A 24,685-nucleotide genomic window follows, 5' to 3' on the forward strand; every position below is an offset into this window, starting at 1 on the left:
GGTGTCATTTTACAAGAACAAAGGCGACAAGAGAAACCCTACCAACTACCGTCCCATCACACTTCGGTCTGTTCCGTCCAAAGTCGGAACCTCCATAATCCTGCACCATCTTCAGCCCTACCTTGTCTCCCAGCGCTGCCCACAACAAGACGGCTTCACTCCAAAACTCCGGATTTTGGCTGAGCAGAGGAGGGAATACCGACAGCATCTCCTCACCGCGCACATTGATCTCAAGGCGGCGTTCGACTCCCTCGATCGAGATGCCCTCTGGCTTCTGCTTCAGGGTATTGGCCTTCCGCGCAAGTACATTAACATCCTGCGGGATCTGTACATGGATACAACATGCAGAGTCTGAGCAGACGGGATGGTCTCACAGCCGTTCCGCATCAGCTCAGGCGTGCAGCAGGGCTGTGTGGCTGCCCCCAAATTGTTCAACGTCGCCGTTGACTCTTGGGTTTCCTTGTCCCTCGCTCGCTGCCCAGAGGTGGGTGCGAGTCTCCACTCCACGCAGACCGACCTAGACTACGCTGATGACATTGTCCTGCTCGCCACCTTCCTGGATGCCCTATCAGACGCTCTGCCAATTTTGTCTGAGGAGGCTCTACCACTCGGACTGGAAATCAACTGGGTCAAGACCAAGTTACAATCACTGATGGATACACTCATGGTCCCTTCTTTGGTACCACTTGGTCATGGTCATGAGAGGTGGAGGTCGTCAAGGAGTTCATCTACCTAGGGTCAAAGTTCGACACAAGTGGTTCATGCGATCCCGAGATCCTGCGTCGACTCCAGCTGGCACGTAGCGACTTTGGCAGGCTCTCTAGGGTATGGTCGAGCCCCTCTATCCGCTTGGCCACCAAACTCCGTCATTATCCCAGTCCTACTCTACGCCAGCGAAACATGGATGCTCTCGGCGGTTATGCAACTCCGCCTCGACACATTCCACAGGCGTTGCTTGCGGAGTATTCTGCGTGTCTGCTGGTACGATTTCGTCCGCAACGAGACTATTTACACCAGGGCAGGAAATCCAATACCGCTCTCCACCCTCATCAAGAGGCGGCGACTTCATCTGCTCGGTCACGAGGCCCGCCTGGATGACTCAATACCGGCAAAACAACTCCTCACTGATGCATCTCTCCCTCCTCCTCGTGGCTGGCGCCGCCCCCGTGGACACTCAAGACTCACCTGGGTAGCACAGGTGGCTGCCACCAGTCCTCTTTCCAACCTTCTGCTTCGAGCCCAGGATCGAGACAACTTCAGACGACTGGTCGCAACGGCCATCTAATTGGCCAAGCGATCACTACTACTACTACTGGTGAGTGCCGTGTGTTTGTAGTTTGGATGTTAGGGGAGGTTAACCAGTATGCACGGGGTCTACGCATTGATTCACTGGGTGTTCATGTTATATTGTAAGGTATGATTCAGATAACGAATTAATGTGCTCAACGTATGTGCTTATGTGTTTTTATATTGTTCAACAAAGCCATTGAAAGTACATTGGCTGTGTCTATCCTTGACTGCTCGTGGGGGGCATAACAAAACTACAGGTGGTAGCCTGTATTAAATTAGCCAACAATGTTTACGTCGTCTTCTGTGTCGGGCATTGTTAGTATGCGGTTTTGTAAATGCGCTCTGCTTTGAAGAAGACAACGCACTCTCTTTTTAAATGATCCCAAACTGAGTTGGGACATTCCGTCTTTGATGCACCCTCTCCTCCTGGCTGTAATGGAATTATTAAGTATTCAATAATTTGATGCCGCTCTGCCCAATTAAATATCTTACGTTCTTCTGGAGCATGATACGCAGCCAAGGCATTGAGCATGTCGTATATGACCTCCTTGATAGTTTCAGGGATAGAAGGTAGTGGCGACAATTTCAGAGGAGTTGTTTTCACCAGCTGCACAGCATTTGGCCCCTTAATACGAAGGTTTTCAAACTCGTCGTCAGAGGCTATGGAAACAGAAAACAAACAATGTATACAGGTCAGCAAAATAAACGGGCAGCTCAAATTATGATTTATCCACCTGTGCCAGCTCCACGAGGTGCAGGCAGAGCAATGCGGACACAATTGCTGGCAGTTTCAGCAAAACACTCAGGGTTACGGCACGCAGCAGGGCCCAGGACACGCAAGATATAATTAATTTCCCTTGAGCCAAGGCTGCCCGACACCACTCCAGAGGTGGTACTACCGGCTCCACTCGTCACTGCAGATCTTACCACCTGCAACAACAGATGGACTCTTTTACACAACTCAATTTACAGAATATAATATTCATTGTGAAAAAATTAAGCACAGTAACCAAAAGAAAATAGAAGAAGAGAAATGACTTAAACCTTTTCCATAGTGTGCCGAAGAGTAGCTGGATCTTCTATGATGTGTCTGAAGAGCAGGGTAACAAGAGGTGTGAATCCATTGAAACCAGAGGTTTGTGTCAGCCCAAGAATCATTCGAGTGCTCTTCAGCTCAGCAAACATCATGGCATAGTGGTGGTTTCGCGTCAAACGCAAACAGAGACGCAATGTAGCATGGAGAGTGTCTGGGTCTACCGGGACACTAATCATGCTGACGCAAGCGCGGATGAGAACGGTGGTCATGTCGTCACTCAGGCCTACAATATCAGAGCCCTGCAAAGTGTCAGACTCCTGGGAAGATGTGGGGCCCGAGGTCCCCTCCTTAAGTTGGCTGGAAACATCCTTGGGGGCACTCATTTCCACTGCTGCCCCAGTGTCAAGATCAGTCTGAGTTTCTTCCACTTTGCACCTGTCACCCTCTTCTCTCTCAGAGTCTGTGACGCAGCCCGTCTTAGTTGCTTTGGGCAAGCGTGGAACTCTCTGAACAGTCAACATCACCGGCCTCCGGTTACCAGTCTCTTCATTCACCTATACCAACGATTATTGTAGTTAATTAGAAAAAAGGAAGCCATATTAAAGCTCAAAAGAGGTCATCCCATTTCTTGTACACTGCGTTAGTATATACCTGCACCATGTTGTTAAACTGAACTGTATATCGTCTGCGTCCAGCTGTGAAGCGAACACTGCTCTCCCCAGCCCTCCATGCAGAGTCAATAGTGCTGTTGTTGGAAGCGCTGTAACTGCACCAACGGCCTGAGCGGTCATCAAACCATCTCCAGTTATTCCCATTAGGCTGAAGATACTTAAAAGAAATTAAAAGTGCATGGTATTAGTAGTACCCAACACTGAACACTTGACAAAGCTCACATTTACTTTTAACTATCTAGGGTCCGACATTAATGGTGGCCCAAGGCCAACGCGTGACTGTTGGGCCATCCACAGTTTACATATCCCGGCCTGACCAGTCCAGTACAAATGTAATGAAATCAACTCTTACTTCTTAAATATCTAATATTAAATATTTAGAGTTTTATCCACGTAAATTGATCAACCATTTTTACCCTTGGTGTGCACATTTGACCTCCCCCATTTAATGCACATTGCGCAACACATATTTGGATGCATTATGAATGCTGAGAATACAGACTTCACAATTTCAAACAAGTTCGCCTACATATAATCATGAATTTCATTAAGTATTGGTTTAAATGGAGGCCAGTGTCTGCGCTGGAAGGCCCATGGTGGCCCAACCAAAAAAGGCATAATGTTGGACCTGGCAAACATTTATTAAGCAACTGACTTACCTTGTTCATTTGTGATCTGCGCTTTGAAGATACTGCCATTTTCTCATAAAAGTCAATGATCAACAAGACAGGTGTAATCCACCTGCAGATAGTGAAAATAGTAAATGTAGAAACATGAGCAAGATTCAGCATTTATGTTATCAGAAATGGGGACGTTTGTGTTGTGCAGTAATTATTTAGGTCACAGGCTATTTGGAGCCCTTGGGAACTCACTTTGGCGTTTGTATCTCTTTCTGTTCTTTTGCCGCCTGCAGACAGGGCTGTACAACCTCCAGTAGCTTAATCAACAAATCCAGAATGCCACTCTTTTCTACTACTGTGGTACACATGAGCTTCAGCTCCTTCAGAGAGAGAGAAAAAAATCCTGAGATATAGAATTTGCTGCACTGCTGTAAGAAGAATCTAGTTACCTCAAACAACAACGTGAGCAGCAGAATTCGAGTGGCCAGCTTTGATGCCTGGGGGAGTGTGGCCATCTGTTTAGTCCATTCTGACACTGTCTTTGTGTCACTAGTAGTGAGAGGCACAGCTGCCTTGATCAACACATCAGCCGCACCCCACACCTATTTAAAAAAAATATATATATATATATTATCACTCTACAGAGTGAGCCCTTTAATGCCTTTTCTACTTAGAACTGTTTCTAAACAAGGTGCCACCTCAAAATTTCAAATTCATTTCAGTACTTCAATTCTTAAAGAGAAACTCAGATTCACCACATGCAATAAAATATTTCTCGATTAAAACTTGTAGCTATTCAAAGCCCACAATTCACTCAAGAAATTTGAATATTGCACAAGGTCAAGATAGCAAATTATTTTTAATAGAGAAATTAGGTAGGAATTAGCAATTTCCAAGGTACTTTCTTTTCCTTTAACTTGAATAATATACATATTTCACTTTTTTAATTTAACTATTGAAATAGCTTTTTTTTTCTTTTTAAAACTTTTTTTTTTTTCCGAGACGAGCCTGTACCTAAAAGTTTCCCCATCTGCCCTACGCATTCTGGATACTTGAAGAAAGTACTCAGCAACACAAAGTTGGAACTACTAACTAAAACTCGAAGTATTTATATATATAAAAAACAAAAAACAAAAAAAACAAAAAAAACAAAAAAAAACGTAAAATTAAATTACTGACCTGGTCAACGACCTGGCCGAGGATGAGGTCTCTGTACTCAGGGCCACTCCTTTTGATCGCAGTCATCAGCAGGTCACAAAGCCGGTAGACCGTGTCAGGCAGCTCATCCAGAAGGTGGAAGCAGCCAGGGAGCATCGAGTCTGTGAATGTATGCAACTCCTGTGGGTCCAGGGGTTCAGCCTCCATGAAGCGCTCCAAGCAGCGTGCCTCTTCCTCCTCTGCTCGCTCCCTGGCTCTCCTGTCATCTTCCTCGCGACGACGTGCGGCTTCCTAAGTGATCATTTTATCAGCAACTTGTCTTGACATTTCCTCTACCAGCTAATACTCAGGTCTTCAACACAATTTAGACAGCGTGAAAGACGCACCTCAGGGGAGTCGGAGCGTTGCTCCATGCTGACCTCCTGGCCAAGTGACATAGCAATTGCTCTCATCATTTGGTCCTCTTCAGACATGGAAAGATCCTAGATCAACAGAAATTAAGATTGCCATTGGCCTTAGAGCTTGAGTGATGATGACTTAAAAAGTTTGTTATTCGTGACTAAAGATAAAGATTACCCTTACTGCTCCCCCAAGGTGAGGAGGAGGGTGTGTAAGAAGATATTCTGTGGCTTGCTCCATGGTACTGGTGTTCAATAGTGCCTCCATGGCATGCTCTCTTGAGAAACCCATATCTATCAGCTGAAATGTAAAACTTGAAAAATTATTGCTCACAAACTTTAAACAAAGCCAGACAGGTGGAAATTGTCTTAATGCAGCAAAAATCTGAACTTTAGATTTGGACTTCCTACTCGAACGCTGACTCAAAAGTGCCTCGAAAATAAAATCTGACATACCTGTGTAAGCTGCGCCTGATTAACCTGGGGTTCACGTCTTGGAGCGGAATTGGTTGATTCCTCAGCCGGTCCCCCAGCTGGCACACCACCAGATGGTGCAGTGGCTGCTGTTGTCTCTCCACTGGTTGTAGATACTCCTGGAGCTCCACTTTGACCCAGAGAAGAAGGAGCCCCCTCATCATCTGGACGTACTGTGCCCTCTCTCTCCTTGGCCAGTCGCTCCTGGATAACTGGCTCCCCCCGCAGGATGTGGCAAAGGATGGCCAGCATGGATTCAGCCATCCGGCCTCCATAAACTTTCAGCGGCTTCCTGTTCCATAGGCTACGGATGCAGCTGAATGCAGCCTAAAAGGCGTGACTTAACGTCGGTTATCAGCATCAACATTTGGACAAGTGATAGATCGATGATTGGCCAGGCTGATTATAGGCACCGATATTTGGTATTTTGACAAATATCAGTATCCGCATTTTTTAAAAATCTGATGGCCGATATTAGATTCATATAAAACTGTGTTGACTTAAGGAAACAATATACGGTATTTAGATTTTCAGTTAGCTTTATAAGAGACGCTGCTGACCCTAGGTAGGAACTTATTGCAACTTTTCTTTTTGTTTGAAAGTAAAACAAAGATACCAGAAAGTTTAACATTTTAGTTATTGTGAAATTTTTGGGGAAAAAATTATTTTAGAAAACTATAGGGAGCTATGACATTTAGTTGTTTAGGTTTTCATTTAGCTTTTAAGACATACACTGAAAGCTCCCTGAAGAATTTTAAAACATATAACATGCTTTAAAGCATTCCAAAAAAGTTAAGATTTGGAATTTACATTTTAATTTTGTTTCGGCCAATATTTTTTTTTCCCTTTACTGAAATGTAATATCGGGTCCAAATATCTCCAATTTGTACACAAAAACTTTTACATGTTTGCGCCAAGTCAAAATATTTTAGTATAGATTGCACGATATCTGTAATTGACTTAAGATGACGTGGTGGAGGACTGGTTAGCACATCTCAGTGCAAAAGTTGCATGTTCTCCTCGTGCCTGCGTAGGTTTTGACTCAAGACTAAATTGTCCTAAGGCGCAAAAGCGAATGTGAATGGTTTGTTTTGTCAATTTGTGGCCTGCCATTGGCTGCCCATCAGGTCGGGGTATACCCAACCATTGGCCCTAAATCAGCTGGAAGAGGCTCTAACAAACTCGCAACCCTTGTGAGGTTGAAGGGTAGATAGATGGTGAATTAGATCGGTAGCTTCTATCGGCTTATAAAAGTGAATATCAATTATCTCAACTATACAACTAGTCTAAAAAAATAAAGTATGCCGATGAAAAAGTTCAATATTTATCATTTAAAATGTGAAGTTTCTGTTTTATATAGACAGAGCGAAATACTGCAAACTTTTATTTCTTGTAATTTTGATGATTATGACTTACAGATCTGTAAACCTGTAACTCACTCAAACTATTGTCACCACCTTACAATATTTTGACACTAATGGCGCTTTTCCACCGGACTGGTTCCACACCGAAGCGGCATTTTTTTGTCCCCAGATGTGCGTGCCCATTTCCTTATTTTATGCAAGCGAGGCAAGACCTCCAGCGGCAGTTGAATGAGGCTGAGCTTTCCATTGAGAAATAGCTTTGCGAGCCGGTCGTGAAATCAACATCGCAATATTTCATCCACAGCGGTCCATATGAAATTGTAAATATGGTTGAATGTTGGCAAGACTTGCCACTCGTCAAATGTTATGGCAGATCCGCATGCACTGTGGGGCTTGGATAGTTCAAATGATCCCACGCCCTTCTCACCGCTTGCCTGCTGTAATGTAAATGCAATAGAGGCAGGGTAGTGTCGTTCCGCGCAGTGTGGTGTGGTAACATGCCGTACGAGGCTAATGGAAAAGCAGCCTAAGTAAAGTGAAGTGCAATTTTATTAAAGTTAAAGGTACATGCAAGCCGGTACTTAAATTTGACTTATTTACATTACACAGCTAAGGTAAACTTACCTTTTGGGTTACTATGAGGAACCGAAGTGCACTGAACTGGGGCGTGGTTGGCGTGACCCCAGGCATCTTTGCTGGTAGGGAATGTGGAGAGTCCAGCACAGTGCTTGGATTTACCATCTTCTCCACAAGCATCAACCAAGCATCCAGGAACTCCCCTGTTCCATCTGGTAACTCAGTATGCTCCAGACCCTCAGACACAGGAACCTTGCCACCCATTGACAGGGCCCAGTTGAATGTCCTAAAAAAAAAAAAAAAGTTAGCACAACCGTTGAAATTCATGGAATACATGATGATACATTCAGTTCAATAAAATGATTGGGCTCTTTGCTCAAATAACTTACTCAAATAAGGCATCATGTCCACCAGAACAGAAAAACTTTTGCAACATGAGGTGGTATGGGTACTTCCTCTCATCAAACAACATAGGAGATGTGAAGCCAACAGAGCAGATGAAGAACGTCAACCTGTGAGCACAAGAACACTTAACTGAATAACCACTTGTTAAGCTACATAATTTGTGGGGGAAAAAAAATACCTGAAGCGAGGAGTCGGCGTGTAGGGTGGGGGCTGCCAACTCAGACCCTTGGTGAGGAGCTTTGTAAGAGCAGAGGCAGTGGCTCGGGCAGCAGGCGTGGGTGTCGTGCCTGTACTTGTGGCATGGTGAGACCGGCGTTGACGCACTGGGGAGCCAACACACAACTTCACAAGCAGGCCAAAGAGCTCAGCCAGTGCCCTCCCCAGCCGAGACGATGCTGAAAATAGAAAAGACGTTAGTGAAATATTATATATGGCACTTATTGCAGTAAAGCTCAAACTGTTGAGATATTTGATACAAAATTTAGTATACTATGCAATATGAAAAATGACTCACCCGAGAGCAGGGGTTTTATTTGTTTAATGCGCGTGGCCATTGCCGGGGTAAGCTTGGACTTGGCCTTAGGGTCTGTTGAGGTGGGTTCGTCTGTCTCCATAGGAGCCAAGCTATCACTATCTAAACCCATGCCTTCCAATAGTCCACTACTGGAAGGCTCTACCACCTCAGACTCTATTAATAAAGGTAGATGACAACATGTGTTTCTAAGATGCACACAAAAACTGAATTTTAGCTTCATTAAATTACTGTTACCTGTTCTCCTGGAGCCAGGGGTTGTGGTATTTGCAGCACTATTAGGGGGTTTCTCCTCTTTGGGTAAGAGTTTTTGCATGTCTGCTTGTCCAAACTCACAGCCTGGAGGGAGACTGTTAAAGACAAAAGACTTAGGATGGTAACAGTAGGTGCGGTGATACATGAAAGGAGCCAATTAATTGTAAGTATACCTGTTAGGTGTGCAAAGGGAGAGCAGAACAGTACTCTCCCACACTAGTGAACAATAGAGCTGACTCAGCTTGTTGAGAACACTCAAACCCAATTGGGATCCCCACTGATTGACTGAGATTGCCCTGATCTCACTCTGTTGACAAATAGACACATTCAGAGACATTATTAGACTACACAAAATCAAAACATAATTCAGACAGTAAACACAGTTTGCTACTGAAACAGTTGAATAAATTGGTGTATAGGGCAAGGGGCATTGCACTGAACTGCTTGGTAAGCATCACAGAGGGAATGTAATCAAAAACTCTTGAAATCCATATTTACCTGTCCTACACGACAAGTGTGGACAAACATTAGGATGTAGGCGTGCGCTGCAGTAAGCGCATGTAGCAGTGGCGTGGCACGAGCCGACAATGTGGCGTCAGTAACATGGCCAGCATTCGCCAGCTCCCTCAGAAGAACAGATCCACCGGGAACCTCAATTGGCCGATGTAGGGGCTCCAGAGATGTTAGAATAGTGTCGAGTTGGCACAATCCCTCTTGAAGCACTTTAGGCTCATGTGAGAGAGTCTTCATAAATAGAATTGACAAGAGAAAGTATGCTCAGGATGCCAGTTAAAATAGTCCAACTGTTGGATGCCGCTCTGATTAAAAAAAGCAGGAAAGCAAATTAAGTTGATATTCTACTCACCAAAATGGATTTGCACACACCAGCAACGGCTTGGCAGGCTGCTGAGGTGGGAAAGTCTATGGGCAGGTTGGGCAAGCCCAGAATAGAGACCAGAGGTAGCAGCCCTTTCTGGTTGACAAACTCCTGACAGTGGTCATCCGTCGTATTGTTGCTCAGTATGGATTCAACAAACTTCATCTAGAAAACAGACACCACACTTCAATAATGGTTTTACGTTTAAAAATAAGATTGTGTCCAAGTCTCAACACTAACCACATTCAAAATGTAATCCATTAAAGGAATAGGTATCCGCTCCTCAGTTCCCACCACCCTGAAATAAGATATGTGGTATGATGACGACGAGTGACAAACACCAAGTACAAACTTCAAAATATTTAAACCAATCAAGTGGCACTGACTGCCTGTTGCTCTCTGCTTCCCCCTGCTGCTGGCTAAATGTGTGGAGGGCCTCCTCTTCCTCTTCATCTTCACTTGACGCTTCTTCAGCAGCATGGCTTGAGCGTGCTGGTGGCACAGCCACAGTACCATCAGCTTTCTGGATAGATGGTTTCTGGCAGACATACTCGGGAGCTCGGCCCAAATTGCATATCTCCTCCAATAACTAAAACAACAATTCAACTATGATTAGAATGCATCGGCAGATTTGACAAATGAGAAAGCTGAAAAACTCAAAACTGCCTTAATGATTGCAGTAGTAGCATCTGTCTTCAAAGTTGGTTGGTGTCTCATTAACTCATCTACAGCACTTCCCAAATTTGATGCAGTGTCCCCTGCAGTGGGAGACAAATTTATCACTCATACAGGCTATAAAAGCACCTAAAACAAATAGTGTCAGAGGATAACTCACCCAATGGGTCAGAACTGCGTCGTCGTCGCATGGCAGGTAGGTAGTCAGGGGACAAGAGCACTTTGAAGAGGCGCTCAAAGGGCTGACACTGAACGAAGGACAAGAGTCCTCGGGCATTCAGGCACAAGGCACTGAACACATTAGGGAGCGATCCCAAGACCTCACGTGTAGCAGGAACCTAAAAGTGAAAGATTACAACTACATAGTAAAGCATATAAACTCAACTATTGCATGCACTCGCAAATACAATGTGCTCCCAGCTACTTTAAGTAACTTTAAGTTGTTAAGTTGGTTAGAACCTAACTGGCAACAAAGGTATTTTTTATTTTGTCTCAAATGACGTTGCCAAAACTCACATCTTTGATGAGCAGGGCATGGAGCATAACATCAGTGAGACCGTTGTCCTGCAGGGAGGAAAGCAAGGATGGCTCCTGGAACACAAACACCGTCACAACCTCGGTTGCTACAAACCCAAAGAGACGAGAAAAAGAAAAACAGCATTATTATTGTTTTTAAAAAGGCAGTAAAATAACACAAACATACTTTTCAGGAAATTCTAAAAGCTTTTCATCAGAAAACACCTTCGGCAGTGCAAAGGAGAACTCACCAAGAAGGAACAGTGAGGGTCCATAATATTCTGCATTACTGATGATGTGCTTGAGTGAGGTAGGCAAGGATCCATCCATGACTTGTAGGAAACAACATGATCACAAACTTCAGCAGCAGCAAACTGCATGCAAATAATCTTAGATAGAGCGCTAACATAAGCATGGGCCGATAATTAGATCCTTAAGGAAAAATATTGCTGTGGTACGTTACTAAAATTACAGCTCTAAAATGTTATTTTTTGAAAATACATGGATTAATTAAAAACAGGTCAAAATATAATTTTTCTTTTCATTCTTAGTAAGTCAGGTTCTCTACATTACTGGTGAACTTTTTTTTTTTTTTTTTAAAGAACAAATCCATACGCTACTTATGCTGTCCTTGAGGTTAACTATTAACTAGTACCAGCTGGCACCTTTTTTTTAATTTTTTTTTTATAAAGGACAATGTAATATAATGCATATTGACAGCAAAAGGGTATGTGAGTAAGTAATCTGGAGTTTGCACCTTCTATGCTTATTGAATCTTTTTAAAAACACGGTAAACCATCAAACTGGTAACCAGCCCATGCCTACTTCAGAATGCCTTGATCTGTGTCTCTGGATGAAGAGGATGACTCACCATGGCGGATGCCATCAGAGAAGGCAGGGTCTTGGATGGCTTTCTTCAGGAAATTTAGCATTGATTTTAACAGAGCTGCCCTTTGGGGAATACACTGCATGCCTGCAGAAAACAACATACAAATAGTTTTAATATTTCAAAAGTGCATACATTGTATTGCATTTTATATTACAATTATTGTGTGTCCACCTGCACGAGGCGTGTTTGCAGTACTGCTCAATGCTCTCTGCTCCACTTCCGGTCTGGAAGCAGAAGATGTTGATGGTCCAGGGCTGCTTTCCATGGCAACCTCGGACGCTGTTTAATTTAATTATAAGCTATTAGCATGTTATGTTAAAATCAAATGCCAAATAATCAATATCTTGATCTTCTATATTCCATTTTGAAAAATAATTTGTAGCCGACTTACTCTCCATGTCTGTGTCCATGTCTTCAGACTCGACAGCAGGCCTTGGCCTTCGGATCTTTGGCTTAATGACAAATGGGCACTCTTTCCTCGACAGGTCCACCTCATGCTACACGAGTCAAATGCCGGAGAAGAATGGGTAAGTATGGCTATTTAGGTTTCACGGATACTACATGTCAAACTTGTGGGTATCAACCTCTAGCCTGCAGATGAAAATTGAAAGGCCACTGTGTGACTGGAAGGCAGCCATGTCAAGGTTGGTGATGAGGTCCACGACCCGAACCGCTCTTGTCACAAAAGTGATCTGGTCTTGCTCATCTCCCAGAAATTTGATCACCTGCAAAGTCAAATCATGATGTTGAAAAAGGGAAGGGCTTTGATAAGAGATGTAGGTACACAGCAGCAGGGTCTACCTTCAAGAGGGCTTCCATCATTCCACAAGAGACAAGGGCTTCACCCCCAGCATCATAGCTGGCCAAATGATAGAGGAAAGAAAAGAGTGCAGTGGCAAACTGATGTGGGTAAGGTTCCATCAAAGGATCTGGGAACGAGAGGTTAAAAATTCACACTCCATAGTATGAGATGATAATGCAACTGCTACCAAAAAGGACACTCACCAATCATTGCCTGTATACAGTTGCGCACCAACACAGGCAAGAAGCCATGGTAGGAAGCGGTGCCGGTGCAGTCAATGATGTTGGAAAGCTTAGGTGTTCTCTCCAAATGGACAATGGATGTTAAAGTGCGCAGAGATGCAGCCTTGATATCCTGAAGGTCGAACAGTACATTTCAAACTAAAGCTGAACTTATCAATCCCTGCGTGTCTTGGCAGAGGGGTTACATGAGAGAAATAACACAGTGTTGCTTTGAGAAACGAGTGACTTGACTTAAGAGTTCTGAGATAGACTTTTTTTTTTTTTTTTTTTTTTTTAAGTTGCAAGCCAAAATCTGAGATACAAGCATGGTAGTCATAGTGAACGTAGTTCAACTTAGCAGCAGCAGTTTGGCACACAGCGAACTATTATCATCATCATCACTAATACTACTATTATTGTTGTGATGATTAAAAAAAACAAATTAAAAAACGGTCAAACTTGTGTAATTAAAACCACATAATTTCACCTTACAGTTTTCAAGCTCAAAGCTTACACATAATGGCGAAACACAGACAGCAACACATGCAGAGAGACAACATACAGGCTAATATTCTAAAACTGACTAAGACTAGAGAAGATTAATGTAGATTGCAGTAGTTGTAAAAACTCTGTGTCTGCATGACTGTATTCAAGTACCAAATACCAAAAGGAGCTGCAATGAATTAGTCAGAATCATGAAGGACAAACCATTACATACTTATCATTTTATTGAATAATGCTATGACTACATGTTTTTATAAAGTGTAATAGAGTACTATTTTCAAAAATCTTTTTTGGTGAGGCTGGTATGGCTTAATGGCATTCCAATTCATTTCTTTGAAAAGACGATATGAGATACATGTATTATGACTTGTACGCAACAAATCAAAGTGGCATCTCAAGGTATCACTGTATATCATACAAAGCCATCTGTCACTTACCACAAGCTGTTTGTCTGTAATCTGTAATACATCCACCAGCTCCTCTATCAAGCCGTTATACAGAATACTGTTAGTGGACTCACCGAGTGCATTTGAATACACTGCAAAAACAAAGAAAAAGGGAGCCATTATAGATTCAAGGCCATTTACACGGTTCTTAATTTGTAGTGATAACCCACCTAGTATTGAGATGGCGTGCAGTCTGGCCTGCACGGCCTGCAGCCTCTTTTTGTGATTTGAAAAACCATGAGCCAGACGAATGTGTGTGAAAAGCAGTGTTTGTTTGTCTTTAGGTATGTTGTACATGACTGTGAGTGACTCCATGATCTCAGATGGACTGTCTGAAATCTGAAAAGGAGGGGGGGGGGGGGGGGGGGGGGGGAACCATGTTTAAAATGAAGTTCTACTTTATCACTCCTGTGTTGATTCTCTAATTCAATAAGTGCATACCTTGTCAAGTTGCTCAATATGAATATAGTGTAGTGTGTTACTGCTTGTCTGTTGGAGATAAATATTTAGATATATGGTTAAAATAGACCAAGCCATTTAAGAAATGTTTACTTCTTTAATAATATAGCAAAGCATTAATTCGTCTTTACCTTCCTTTCCACTTTGACCTCGGGAGCTGGTTCAGCATAAAACTCAAAGTGCAGTGTGGTGGCACTGGGAGGGTACTTCTGGTCAAGCACCACCATTGGGAGAAGCAGTTGGGTGAGGGTTATAAATTGTGGTTAAACAAAATATATTATGCTTATTAAGGCAAAATCGTCAAACAGAATTTATGAAATAGATAATTTACAAAAAAAATTACCGTCATAAGGAGATCCCTGCAGCACTCAGCCAGGCCAAAGCCATTTTCTTTTCCTCCCCAGCTCTACGGAGGAGCCCAAAGAAACAAAACAATACACTACTTTTCTAGTCAACTCACAAATGAAATCATCCTGTCAAAAAAACAAAAACATATACTCAACCTCAGCCAGATGTTGCAGACGTGCCAGGAGAGGTGTTCTTTTGTCAGATCCTAGTCTTGTGATGTAGTTAGACCGTTTACTGAACACGTATAGGAGGTTCAGCACAGACAGGACTACTTGCATGTCACATGACGCCAGCAAGGTTGTTAAGTGCTGTAAAGGAGGAACAAATGAGCAAATATTTTTTTTCTGATGAGTTATTGCATCATGTGCATGATGCGAGGTAACGGTAGGGGTGGGAATGGTAGTTTATCTTGCAATATGACATTGCTAGACTTCGCCTACAATAACAAAGCAGTGATTAAAAGATTGGAAGCTATGATGCATCACAATACACACCATATTACAAATTATTATGCAAGGATGTTTGTCTATGATTTTTTTTATATGAACGCATGACTCGTAGATTATGCCTTGACGTCATCTGTTGAACCCTTTATATGTAATACAAAAAAAAAAAAAAAGTGTGCCAAGGATTTGATAAAGAAGGTGAAAAACATGATATACAGGTAATTAAAAAAAAAAAAGAAAGTCGCAAAATACAAAAATGGCTCCTTTCCTCTTCCCTCATCAGTCATCTATGTCAACACGAGTTTTCAATGAAGGTTAAAAGTGTGCAAAATTCTAATTTATCTACATCATTAGTCATTAATACTTATTTCAAACTGAATATAAAACTATATTTATAAAGGTAAATTCCAGACTCTGGATTTACATTATTTCCAAAAGAATATGTGCTTAGGTTTTCCTGCAATTGGGTTTTAGTCGGAATTTATCTAACAGATTGATCAAAATTTTCCAATCAAAACTTACCTCTATGGAGCTGTAAAGGTGCCTGGAAAAACTGTACTCAATGAGCAAAGCCGTAAAGTTGAGCACTGCCAAAAGCAGGGCTTTGCCCTCACTGTTGTCTGGCCGGTCACACACCAGCAGCCATGACATATTTTCCACTGTCTGGCCTGCATCACACAGAATGCCATCGAAGCGGTCCAGCAAATCCACCCAGTGGTACAACTCGCACTATCAAGAAAAGACAAGAATGAGATACTCACCAATGGTCAAAATGAAACAAATTAAATCGGTTTCTAAATCTACCTACTCTGTGAAATTCATGGAATGCAACTCTTCAGTTTGGCCTTTCTCTTTCCAATGAAATGACAGTTTGAGACTTACCTTGCCAATATTCCAGGTCTTTATTTGCTGTAGTTCAATGAGCAGTTGATAATCACAGCATTCTTTCAGTTTCTCTATAAGTATCCTACAGTCAGCGGGCTGTAGATTTAGAAGTGACACAAAGTTACATGTACTGTACATAGGACAAAAGAGTGTAAACCAAATTGATTTTCATGCATATAAAAGACAAAGAAAACTAGCTTGACTACGCCAGCAGTGATACAGTATATTCAACAGTGGTGTGACTCTTCAAAACCATCAAAGTAAATCCTAATTTTTTTTGACTGAATCTCAATTCAAAAGTATTTGCTAAACAAAGTACATGAAGAACATAAATAAGAACAAAAACACCAAGATGAAGAAGATGGATGTAGTAGTCGTATAGTCATGCATTACCACTAGTGGTCACCTTCTTTAGCGTGATTAAAAAATAAAAAATAAATTAAAAAAAAAAATGGTGGCGGAGATGCACCAAAGAGCGACTGTTTTTGGACTCTGTTGTAATTGAGTTTGATTCTGGAGTGACATATATATGCTTTTATCTTCTTCAGGATTTTTTTTGGACTGGTGTGACATACTCTGGAGTAGGGGTGGGTGATATGGTAAAAATGTCATATCTCGATTTTATCACAATTTATTTTATTTTTTTTAACATATTTTTAGACTAATCTTCACATTTCTGAACATTTTTGTAAAATTTAAAACATATTTAAACTGTATATAAAACCCTAAAAGCAAAAAAAAAAAAAACAGACATCTTAAGCCAACTATGGCTGTCACCAACGACTTTTTTTCTTAAAGTCGACCTTCCCTCTCATATTTTTAACGACTAATTGACATTTTTTTTTTTTAGTTTTGAGGCTGCAAATGTTCGTGTGTTGAATTGAGTGGATAACCTGGATATAAATACCCATTGTTCCTTATATTTCCTGTCCAATAATAAGTTTGCCATTTACAATCTAACTGCACACACACGCACATAGACCCGCGCACGCACACGCGGTGTTTGTCAACTTCCTTCAATGTGGACTTTTTACTCTCCCGGCCGTTCGTTATCCGTAGAGGCTCATGGCGAATGTGCGTGCGTGTGAAAGGAAATATATTGTGTGCCATACTGCCTGCATATCTCGTTGAGAATGACCAGTGGAGTTAGACGGTTAGCTTAGCAATGCATTGCTACTCGCAGTCGTCAAGTGGCGCCTTAAGCTGTAACTTCCAGTCACCACACAGTGCAGTGCATTGCGTTCTAAATAGCAATACTATCACACTAATAACAATGATTTGATTTGATTGATTGATTTACTAACAACTAATAACTAAACTGACCTTGCTCTGGTTTCTTCAAGCACTGCATATGCATGTTTCCTCTAAAATGCTGCATCATTGATGACGTACTGCTATGGTACGCCATTGTTGTTTTGCACAATTTGCAAATAACTATTTGTCCTCTCAATCTGCTTGAAATGGTCCCAAACTTTGGACATTCTTTGTCTTTTGTTAGGGGAGTGCCAGGAGTCTTTTTTTTTTTTTTAACTCTGTCCTCCTCAATGTACGGTAGTTCGCAACACAAACGCTGCGTGTAGGCATAAAAGGCCCGTGTGAAACATGGACCGTGGCGGCGCAAACATGGTTTCGGGCGGAGCGCCGACTTAAATTTTTCCAGTCGACCTATTTTTAAAGTCGACCTAGTCGACTTGGTCGACTTTTTTTCCCAGCCCTAAAGCCAACTAAGCTTTCTGAACAGGTTTCAACTGAAATAGTGCAATGTTTTTTTTTTTTAACAAATAGTGCAATGAATGTAAACATAAATGGTAATGAACAGTCTTACTTACTTGTTATTTTAGTTACAGTGTTAACGGTGTATGAACAGCGCTTAACACCACAATACAAATGTAAAATGTTTTTTCCTCAATAAACTAATCGACAAAAACAGTTTAGAATGAGTTAGCAAAGTAAATAAAACACAGAATTGGAAAGTAGAAAACACTGTTTACGACAGTGTTTACTCGTCCGCGAATCCGTGGAGTTTACAAATTCTCATAGGTGCGCGTGTGGGCAATGTGGATAGTGGACGTGTCGCGGCACGGGGAGAGTTGCGTACCCGTCGGTTGTCAGTTCTGAGGTGGCCGGACCGCGCTGGCACCCGTGGCTCCGGGCCACCGCGTCCGGGCGGTCGGAGCTCCCGCGAGCATCCGACTCATCTGCGGCCGCGCGCGCCCTCTCGTTCGAACGTAGTATGCTTACTTAGCATTAGCATGCTGACTAGAGGAGTGGAGTAAGTTTGTGTGCGTGTTTGTGTGAGTGAGTGTGTGGAGGGAGGGAGGAAAAAAAAAAAGAAAAAGAAAAAAGACCACAGGGATGCATCAAGCATAAACCAAGCTTAAGCCCGCATAAATTTGAACTGTATAAAATGTGCCCTACAGACGATCTTGTCGATCTTTCAGCTTTATGAGATCGTCAACACTTAACGATCCTATATCGTCATATCGCCCACCCCTACTCTGGAGTGACTTAATTTTTTCAAATGAACATTTCTCCCCTATGAAAATATTAGATCGTCATGCTGTAGTCCAGTGCTTCTCAATTATTTTCTGTCATGCCACCCCGCAGGAAGAAGAAAACATCTCGCGCCCACCCCCCAATACGCTTCGTCATATTTCCTCGTCTTAGCTTTCTGGTGACTTTCGTTTGTCTCTCTATCTCCGTCGCTCTCCGCCCGTCTTCTCATCCCTGTTAAATATTTTTTCATGGTGTCACTTGAGGGTCTGCTACACTTCGTGCCCACAATTCATACTCATACTCATACTCTGTGGTGTGTGCAAAGTGCGCATGCTCAGTGCAAACAAAAAACCACTACACCACCAAGCGAATGCTCCCTGCGCACACTCTGCCAATGAGAGCGCCACTGCCCCCTAGTGTAATGGAGGTGAAATTGCACTTTATTCTAAAACGGTTTAAAAAAATAAAATAAAAAATCTAAATAAAAAAGCATGTTCCCCGAGGTCAAACGTGCCCCCCCTTGACGAAGCCTCACGCCCCCCTGGGGGGGCCCGCCCCACTATTTGAGAAGCACTGCTGTAGTGTAACATGATGTAATTCTGACAGTGCGGATCTCAATTTCAGTCAACACTGGTTTTACTAGAAATCATCCCACACAAATAATCAAGCATACTCACAGCTTCTGTAGGGGTTTTCTTTAACTTGCTTCTGTCCACCTTCATGGTTGGTGTTTATTAGAAGCTCCTGTTGAAAACAATGCATATTAATAACCATGTTTTCCAGACATATAACTATTGCTTTTTTTTTTTTTTTTTTTTAAACACAATCTTGCTACAGTATATGTAATTTCAGGTATACGTACAGATGGTTTGGAAACGGCTACTTAATGGCATGTTTGTGTCACTTCACCTAAAAGAGGATAGCAAAAAAACAAACCAAGAATATTTAGAAGCTGGTTTGAACGGTTTACCAATTATGTCTTGTTTGAATGTAGCATACATACAAAAAATTTCGTAATCCTGGAATGTGTACAAATCACTCAACTGGCAGGGGCAGTGTTGTCAAGGGAAATGTGTACTTTAGCAACACATGAAATTATGAGAAAATGTGATTAAGTTTTTAAGTTTTTACTGTTGGGGGTCATTTAGTCATCACAAAGCAAACTCCCAGAGAGTACATTAGCCAGTAACTAGCTAGGAACATACGGCGAACCGGTAAAATAGACGCGAAACGTCGCCTTCGACTGGCCTCGGAATTCCAATAAACGTTTATTGTCCTGTCCGAGTGGTATGATTCTAAATTAAACGGTTGGTCCACAGCTGACTTGACCACCGCAATCACAAACACTAAACGCTGACAGCTTAAAGTTGGGGCTAGGTAGCTACCTAGCTAAGTAGCATGCTAACACCAGCTTGACAATTATCAATTCCCGAACGTATACGGCGGTCACTTTGCCCTGGTAAATGCATAGCATGTTATAAAAACATACTTGATATGAGCTTTAGTCCAAATCCACATTCAAAGCACGAGCAATAAACAAAAAGCGAACGGCAACATTCGCTGCGGAGTTGCTGTTAGCTTGTGTCGCTTTCAAGTGTGTCGAGATACACACTTCAAAGCGTTCAAATCATCCAAGACTGCGCTGCGTACAAGTCGGCCAAATCACACGAAGGACGAGCGTGTGCTTAACCTGGAAACGATCTCGGGCCTTTGAAAATAAAGTGTCTTTTGAGCCATCTGAGTCGCATCTGTCAATCCACAACTAGGAGATACAGCACACTATCCTGACCTGACACTCTCCTAATTTAGGTCGTGGCTGCGCAGGCCGAGAAAAAAAGCCCGCAGTTGCTTCTCGGGTCCATTCTCGCCTCACGGTAACAACATTGCTCGGGTGGCCGCGACGATTACATGCGGGTAAGTGAAATATAAGTGCGGCGTATGCCATGGCTCAGTTTCTTACCCTGACTCATCAGGCTGCCGGAGCACGCGCTAGCTTAAGCTGGCCAGCTACTGCTAGCGAGCAGCACCAACGCATAGAGCAACTCGCTGAATCATTGTCGTCACACTGACTGACACACACTTGGGCTTCTCGCTTGGCGTTCGGAAGAAAAACACAAGCGCGACAACAACGGGCTCAGCAGGCTCGGCAAAGAACCGTGATCGTTCAGACGGTGTGCGTTTCACCACGAGTGACGTTGCCCGCGCGTGTTCGTACCACAGTGCCTATGTGGGTGGGTGGTGTGCAAAAGCGAATACTGTAATGACAAGGCTCTGATTAGACGCACTATTTGGAGTCATTTCATGAGAAATTGTCCCCAACTGTAAGAGTTGGAAGTCTCTTTTGAAATGACTGGAAATGGCTTTTTTTTCCTTTTTTTTTTAAACCTGACTTGGATTAATCAACTGCAACCTTAAATGTGCATCATCTCGCCATCCAATATGTGAATAGTACATAGAGCACTAACACAAAATTCTAGTTATTACATTTAGCTACGAAGACATTGAGACTGCTTATTTTACCACATGAAAAAAAAAGAAGTTATTTCATTTGATACCAAAAATGTCATTTCTTTAGGTACATGTTAAATATCTCAATAATATTGATATCACAATATTCAATGCCAATATTGCCCCCCATTATCGTGCAGCCCTACTGTCATCGTTTGAATGAAACTACGCCAGCAGCCATGGCATTCTTTTGAAAGTTTGACAGCACAAGAGAAAAAAATGTGTTAACTGTGTGACCTACGTTTACGTTTGTTCACAAATACTATGAGAATACATCTTGCACTGCTCCCACTGATACGTTCCCAGCTGACTTTTTTTTTTTTTTTTTTAGGTGGACCAATCAGGCGATGTTTAGGGTGGGACATGCAGCTGTGACCAAACCAGGAAGCGCCGGGAGAAGCAAACAACTCAACTCAACTTTATTTATAAAGAGCTTTAATTCTGTTCTCACATAATTATTCAGTTTCCTTGTTTAAGTGTTGTGATTTGCGCATTTTATCAGTTTTTTTTTTTTTAACCCCCAAAGACGTGACTGAAGACTACATTTCCATCCGTTGCCATGATTGGTCAAAACAAACGTGCCCAAATGCTGCATCATCCAATCAGCTCAAAGTATTGTACAGCAGGTCCCTCCTTTTCTGAACGGATCTGATGAGTGAAGTTCCAGATTGATAATGTGAAAAACTCCCTTGAGTGAATCACAATTATCAATCTGGCAGTCCACAGACTCCACTGGAACAAATGAGCACCACACCTCACATAGACATAACAGACATCTGTTCTCTGCAGCTGAGTACTCCATTATGGGTCAAGTCAGTCATCTCATAAATTGAGGTTTTTTGTCTAATTAATCATGTGTGTTCTTGCCAACATTTATTTGTAGCTTGTACATCTGCAAAATTGGGAGTACTGGCTTAAGATGTGCATAACCACAACTGCTTTGCTCGAAATTGCTTCAGTAACTCCGCAACTATGTTCACTTGCATGCTTTGCAGCTTGTTTCAGTGTCAGTTTTTTTTTTTTAATGACAGTAAAGGACAATTGAACATGTATTACAGTACATTAGTTGATTCAAACAATGACATAATTTACCAGAGATCAAAAATATTAACCCTGAATTTAAACAAGCCCCTTCTGTTATCTTGTGTTCTGTCACTATTTGCGGGCTAGCCTGGTCCCTATTCCCTGTGAAAAGTAGGGGTCAACTGTAAATATATTTACAAAAAAATAACTTTACTAGATAAAGATTTTTATGTTACATTTTATAATACGGAGAACAAAAAAACATTACAAAAAAAGGTAAAACAAGTAACATTTTCTTAATGGCTTGAATACAGTATAACAATGCTAAAGATGAAATAATCATTGAAACTTCATGTATTATACCATATAAACATACAGTGTAATCACAACAACAACATGGCTTATGTAACCACCCAAAATGGCTGAATGAAGGATCCTGGTAAAACCTTAACACAAACAGGCAAGATGCAGATATTTTTCCTCCACTTGGGGTCGCCATCCTCGCCTTTTACACTATAGTATCTAACATCTGTGACGGTGAATGCGTGTATGCCTTTTAACCCATTAAATGCCGGGAGTGCATTATCGCACTACCATTAGAGCCAGGAGCGCTCTAGCACTCTTACACCTTTAAAGCCGGGAGAGCGGATACGTCATTTTGTTAATTCTTGGTCTCTTAGCCGATGAAATGGATTAGAATGTACATGAGAGGGTGACTTGGGCCTTGTAGCATGTCATGGAATTTTATTCGATCATTTATGGCTGACAGATTTGCAGGAGTTATGAAATGAATGACGGCAATTGACGATGGCACCGGGGGGCTTTGAATGACTGTAACCAGTGACATATTGTTAAGAAATATGTTTGTAGACAATGAGGATGTTGAAAATTTCGGTGGCTTTGTAACGGAATGGACGACATAATTACCACTCGATTCCCCTAGGTTATTACAACTGCCTGCGTTGAAGGCATTTGGAATTGTGTATCTATCAGCTTCAGGAGCCAAGATAGCAATTCTATAGTAGGCAATGACAATGTTGAATTTCCACAAAAACTTCAGGTTTTTTGGGGTGATTCTAAAGTCACCCAGAGGTTTTAGAGGAACGTCTTGTCAGGCACTTTAGGCCTTCATGGGTTAAAGGTGGGCCTGGTCTCTTACGTGACATGGAAGTCAGTGATGAACACTGTAGAATTGGCTGGCTGTTAACTGGCCAAACATCAGCCTCTCTGGTGCTGAGCTGAGTGGCGGCTCAGTTGAGGCCATCAACACTTATGTTCACTGTATTTTGGCAGCTGTCTCTATCCAGTGGAGTGGAGTGGATTACAATTAGGTCTAACTAGCGAAGGTTGGCTACATTAAACTAGATAATGATTACTTTACCATAGCGTGCAGTTGTGTAACTAAGCCAGTTGCACTTTAATGTATACACTTTTTGTGGCATTTGTGTTTGGTAGTGTACGGTCAGCATTTTCTAATGTAAAGTATGTGCCGAGGCTCATTAAATGTTGGGAAACACTGGCTGAGACAGAATTTGCCTCCGACTATGATAACAAACTGGGCAAATGACAAACTGTGACCAACTGAAATACTGGTGTATTCAGCAAATTTGCTGTCTAATCAAGTTCATCTCATGGGACGAGCCATTCTTAATTATGTGGCCTACTTTCTCAGTAAGGCATTATTGCAATCAACCAGTCACGAGAAATTATTTTGGTGGTGTTTTTTTTTGTTTTTTTAAGCCATAAATGAAGACATTAGAGCATTAGAGGTTCTCAGCTTTCATTATAGCACATACTTTTTTTTCCACTAACATATGTAACATGAATGCAATACAGTTTCTTCGGGTCACCAAAAAGTGAAACATAATAACGTTGCCGGGCTATCATGAATGATTAAATTCAAATATTAAGACGTTCGTTTTGAATCTAAATGTATCCAAAGGTGAAACATAACCGTCTTTATAACAGTGCGTTACAGTGATTGACTATTTGCTAAAAGGAATGCCTGTCATCTCGGCACCAATTATAATGTTTGGGGTTAACTGCTAATGGCCGCAGATTACAAATAAGCACTCGGTTACCATTCTGAACATTTATTTTCCCCACCCATTGGTCATCTGTCCATTTGAGGAGAGCGAGCGATTACTGACCAGAAAAATAAAAAGTGAGCTTGTAGCCGTGACGGTCGCAGAAGTAGTTATCAGTAGGTGCTATCCTGTCGCTTGTAGCCTATAAGTGGCTTGCTAAGTTAGCAACGAGAGCTCGGCACAATGCTGTATCAGTGGATCACAGCTACATTACAAATGGCGCTTTAGGCGCCACAGCCACCGCGCACGAGCCCTTAAAACACCCTTGTGGCCTCTGGTATGAAAAACGAGGGAGTTTCTCAACACAGCTATTTACAGAAGGAAACAATTATGTCGCCAACTGCCTTAGAAAACCAACGCGACTCTAGTCTAAAGAAATATTTGCGCTTACCTCAAATGCGTGTTGCACTCACTTCTCCATCTTGAACTAACAAGTGGGAGGGCAAAAATGGATCTCGCGAGAATAGCCGCGTGCTGCTTCTACCAGTGCCCGGCAAGGGGCACTCCCATGTTTAAAAAAAACAAAAACAAACCAAAAATATATATAAAAACGCCATTCATGAGATTTTTGACAAGTGAATTGCGAACTGTCGAGTTTCTACAGGTTTGTACTTTCGTTTTACTTGGAAAAAAAAATATCGCCACTGCCAAGTGATTTGGTTTTCAAGCCACAGTTCTGAGTTTGGATTGTGGAATCCCGGCTGTTTCTTCTTTCGACAATATT

At 42.1% G+C, this 24,685-nt stretch overlaps 1 protein-coding gene and 1 long non-coding RNA gene across 8 annotated transcripts in view; one reads left to right on the forward strand and one right to left on the reverse strand.

Moving 5' to 3' along the window:
• The window catches only part of huwe1 (HECT, UBA and WWE domain containing E3 ubiquitin protein ligase 1), a 44,644-nt gene extending 20,229 nt beyond the window's left edge, over positions 1 to 24,415 (reverse strand). For 5 of the 7 annotated variants that reach the window (XM_077513012.1, XM_077513014.1, XM_077513011.1 and 2 more), the window contains exons 1-41: positions 24,353 to 24,415; positions 19,206 to 19,252; positions 19,021 to 19,087; positions 15,845 to 15,943; positions 15,485 to 15,691; positions 14,672 to 14,824; positions 14,512 to 14,574; positions 14,300 to 14,377; positions 14,151 to 14,198; positions 13,701 to 14,048; positions 12,742 to 12,892; positions 12,538 to 12,665; positions 12,321 to 12,461; positions 12,128 to 12,233; positions 11,908 to 12,015; positions 11,719 to 11,820; positions 11,099 to 11,179; positions 10,848 to 10,954; positions 10,492 to 10,669; positions 10,323 to 10,414; positions 10,043 to 10,245; positions 9,897 to 9,954; positions 9,645 to 9,821; positions 9,278 to 9,523; positions 8,953 to 9,086; positions 8,762 to 8,874; positions 8,507 to 8,680; positions 8,171 to 8,387; positions 7,977 to 8,099; positions 7,636 to 7,873; positions 5,630 to 5,974; positions 5,352 to 5,474; positions 5,162 to 5,257; positions 4,797 to 5,066; positions 4,067 to 4,219; positions 3,870 to 3,997; positions 3,657 to 3,738; positions 2,978 to 3,154; positions 2,335 to 2,880; positions 2,025 to 2,220; positions 1,783 to 1,950 (exon numbers count right to left, since the gene is read on the reverse strand). In XM_077513012.1, the coding sequence (XP_077369138.1) occupies positions 1,783 to 1,950; positions 2,025 to 2,220; positions 2,335 to 2,880; positions 2,978 to 3,154; positions 3,657 to 3,738; positions 3,870 to 3,997; positions 4,067 to 4,219; positions 4,797 to 5,066; positions 5,162 to 5,257; positions 5,352 to 5,474; positions 5,630 to 5,974; positions 7,636 to 7,873; positions 7,977 to 8,099; positions 8,171 to 8,387; positions 8,507 to 8,680; positions 8,762 to 8,874; positions 8,953 to 9,086; positions 9,278 to 9,523; positions 9,645 to 9,821; positions 9,897 to 9,954; positions 10,043 to 10,245; positions 10,323 to 10,414; positions 10,492 to 10,669; positions 10,848 to 10,954; positions 11,099 to 11,179; positions 11,719 to 11,820; positions 11,908 to 12,015; positions 12,128 to 12,233; positions 12,321 to 12,461; positions 12,538 to 12,665; positions 12,742 to 12,892; positions 13,701 to 14,048; positions 14,151 to 14,198; positions 14,300 to 14,377; positions 14,512 to 14,574; positions 14,672 to 14,824; positions 15,485 to 15,691; positions 15,845 to 15,943; positions 19,021 to 19,065 (6,202 nt within the window). In that variant the 5' untranslated portion in view covers positions 19,066 to 19,087; positions 19,206 to 19,252; positions 24,353 to 24,415. The remainder of the gene's footprint in view (positions 1 to 1,782; positions 1,951 to 2,024; positions 2,221 to 2,334; positions 2,881 to 2,977; positions 3,155 to 3,656; positions 3,739 to 3,869; positions 3,998 to 4,066; positions 4,220 to 4,796; positions 5,067 to 5,161; positions 5,258 to 5,351; positions 5,475 to 5,629; positions 5,975 to 7,635; positions 7,874 to 7,976; positions 8,100 to 8,170; positions 8,388 to 8,506; positions 8,681 to 8,761; positions 8,875 to 8,952; positions 9,087 to 9,277; positions 9,524 to 9,644; positions 9,822 to 9,896; positions 9,955 to 10,042; positions 10,246 to 10,322; positions 10,415 to 10,491; positions 10,670 to 10,847; positions 10,955 to 11,098; positions 11,180 to 11,718; positions 11,821 to 11,907; positions 12,016 to 12,127; positions 12,234 to 12,320; positions 12,462 to 12,537; positions 12,666 to 12,741; positions 12,893 to 13,700; positions 14,049 to 14,150; positions 14,199 to 14,299; positions 14,378 to 14,511; positions 14,575 to 14,671; positions 14,825 to 15,484; positions 15,692 to 15,844; positions 15,944 to 19,020; positions 19,088 to 19,205; positions 19,253 to 24,352) is intronic. The other 2 variants (XM_077513017.1, XM_077513015.1) reach the window with 1 other exon arrangement.
• On the forward strand, positions 19,987 to 21,979 carry LOC144013799 (uncharacterized). Its single transcript, XR_013282329.1, has 2 exons — positions 19,987 to 20,257; positions 21,183 to 21,979. It is a non-coding gene; the product is annotated as an uncharacterized LOC144013799 (long non-coding RNA).
• Positions 24,416 to 24,685: the final 270 nt, after the last annotated feature.

This window comes from Festucalex cinctus, chromosome 2, assembly GCF_051991245.1.
Source record: "Festucalex cinctus isolate MCC-2025b chromosome 2, RoL_Fcin_1.0, whole genome shotgun sequence".
NCBI lineage: Eukaryota > Metazoa > Chordata > Actinopteri > Syngnathiformes > Syngnathidae > Festucalex > Festucalex cinctus.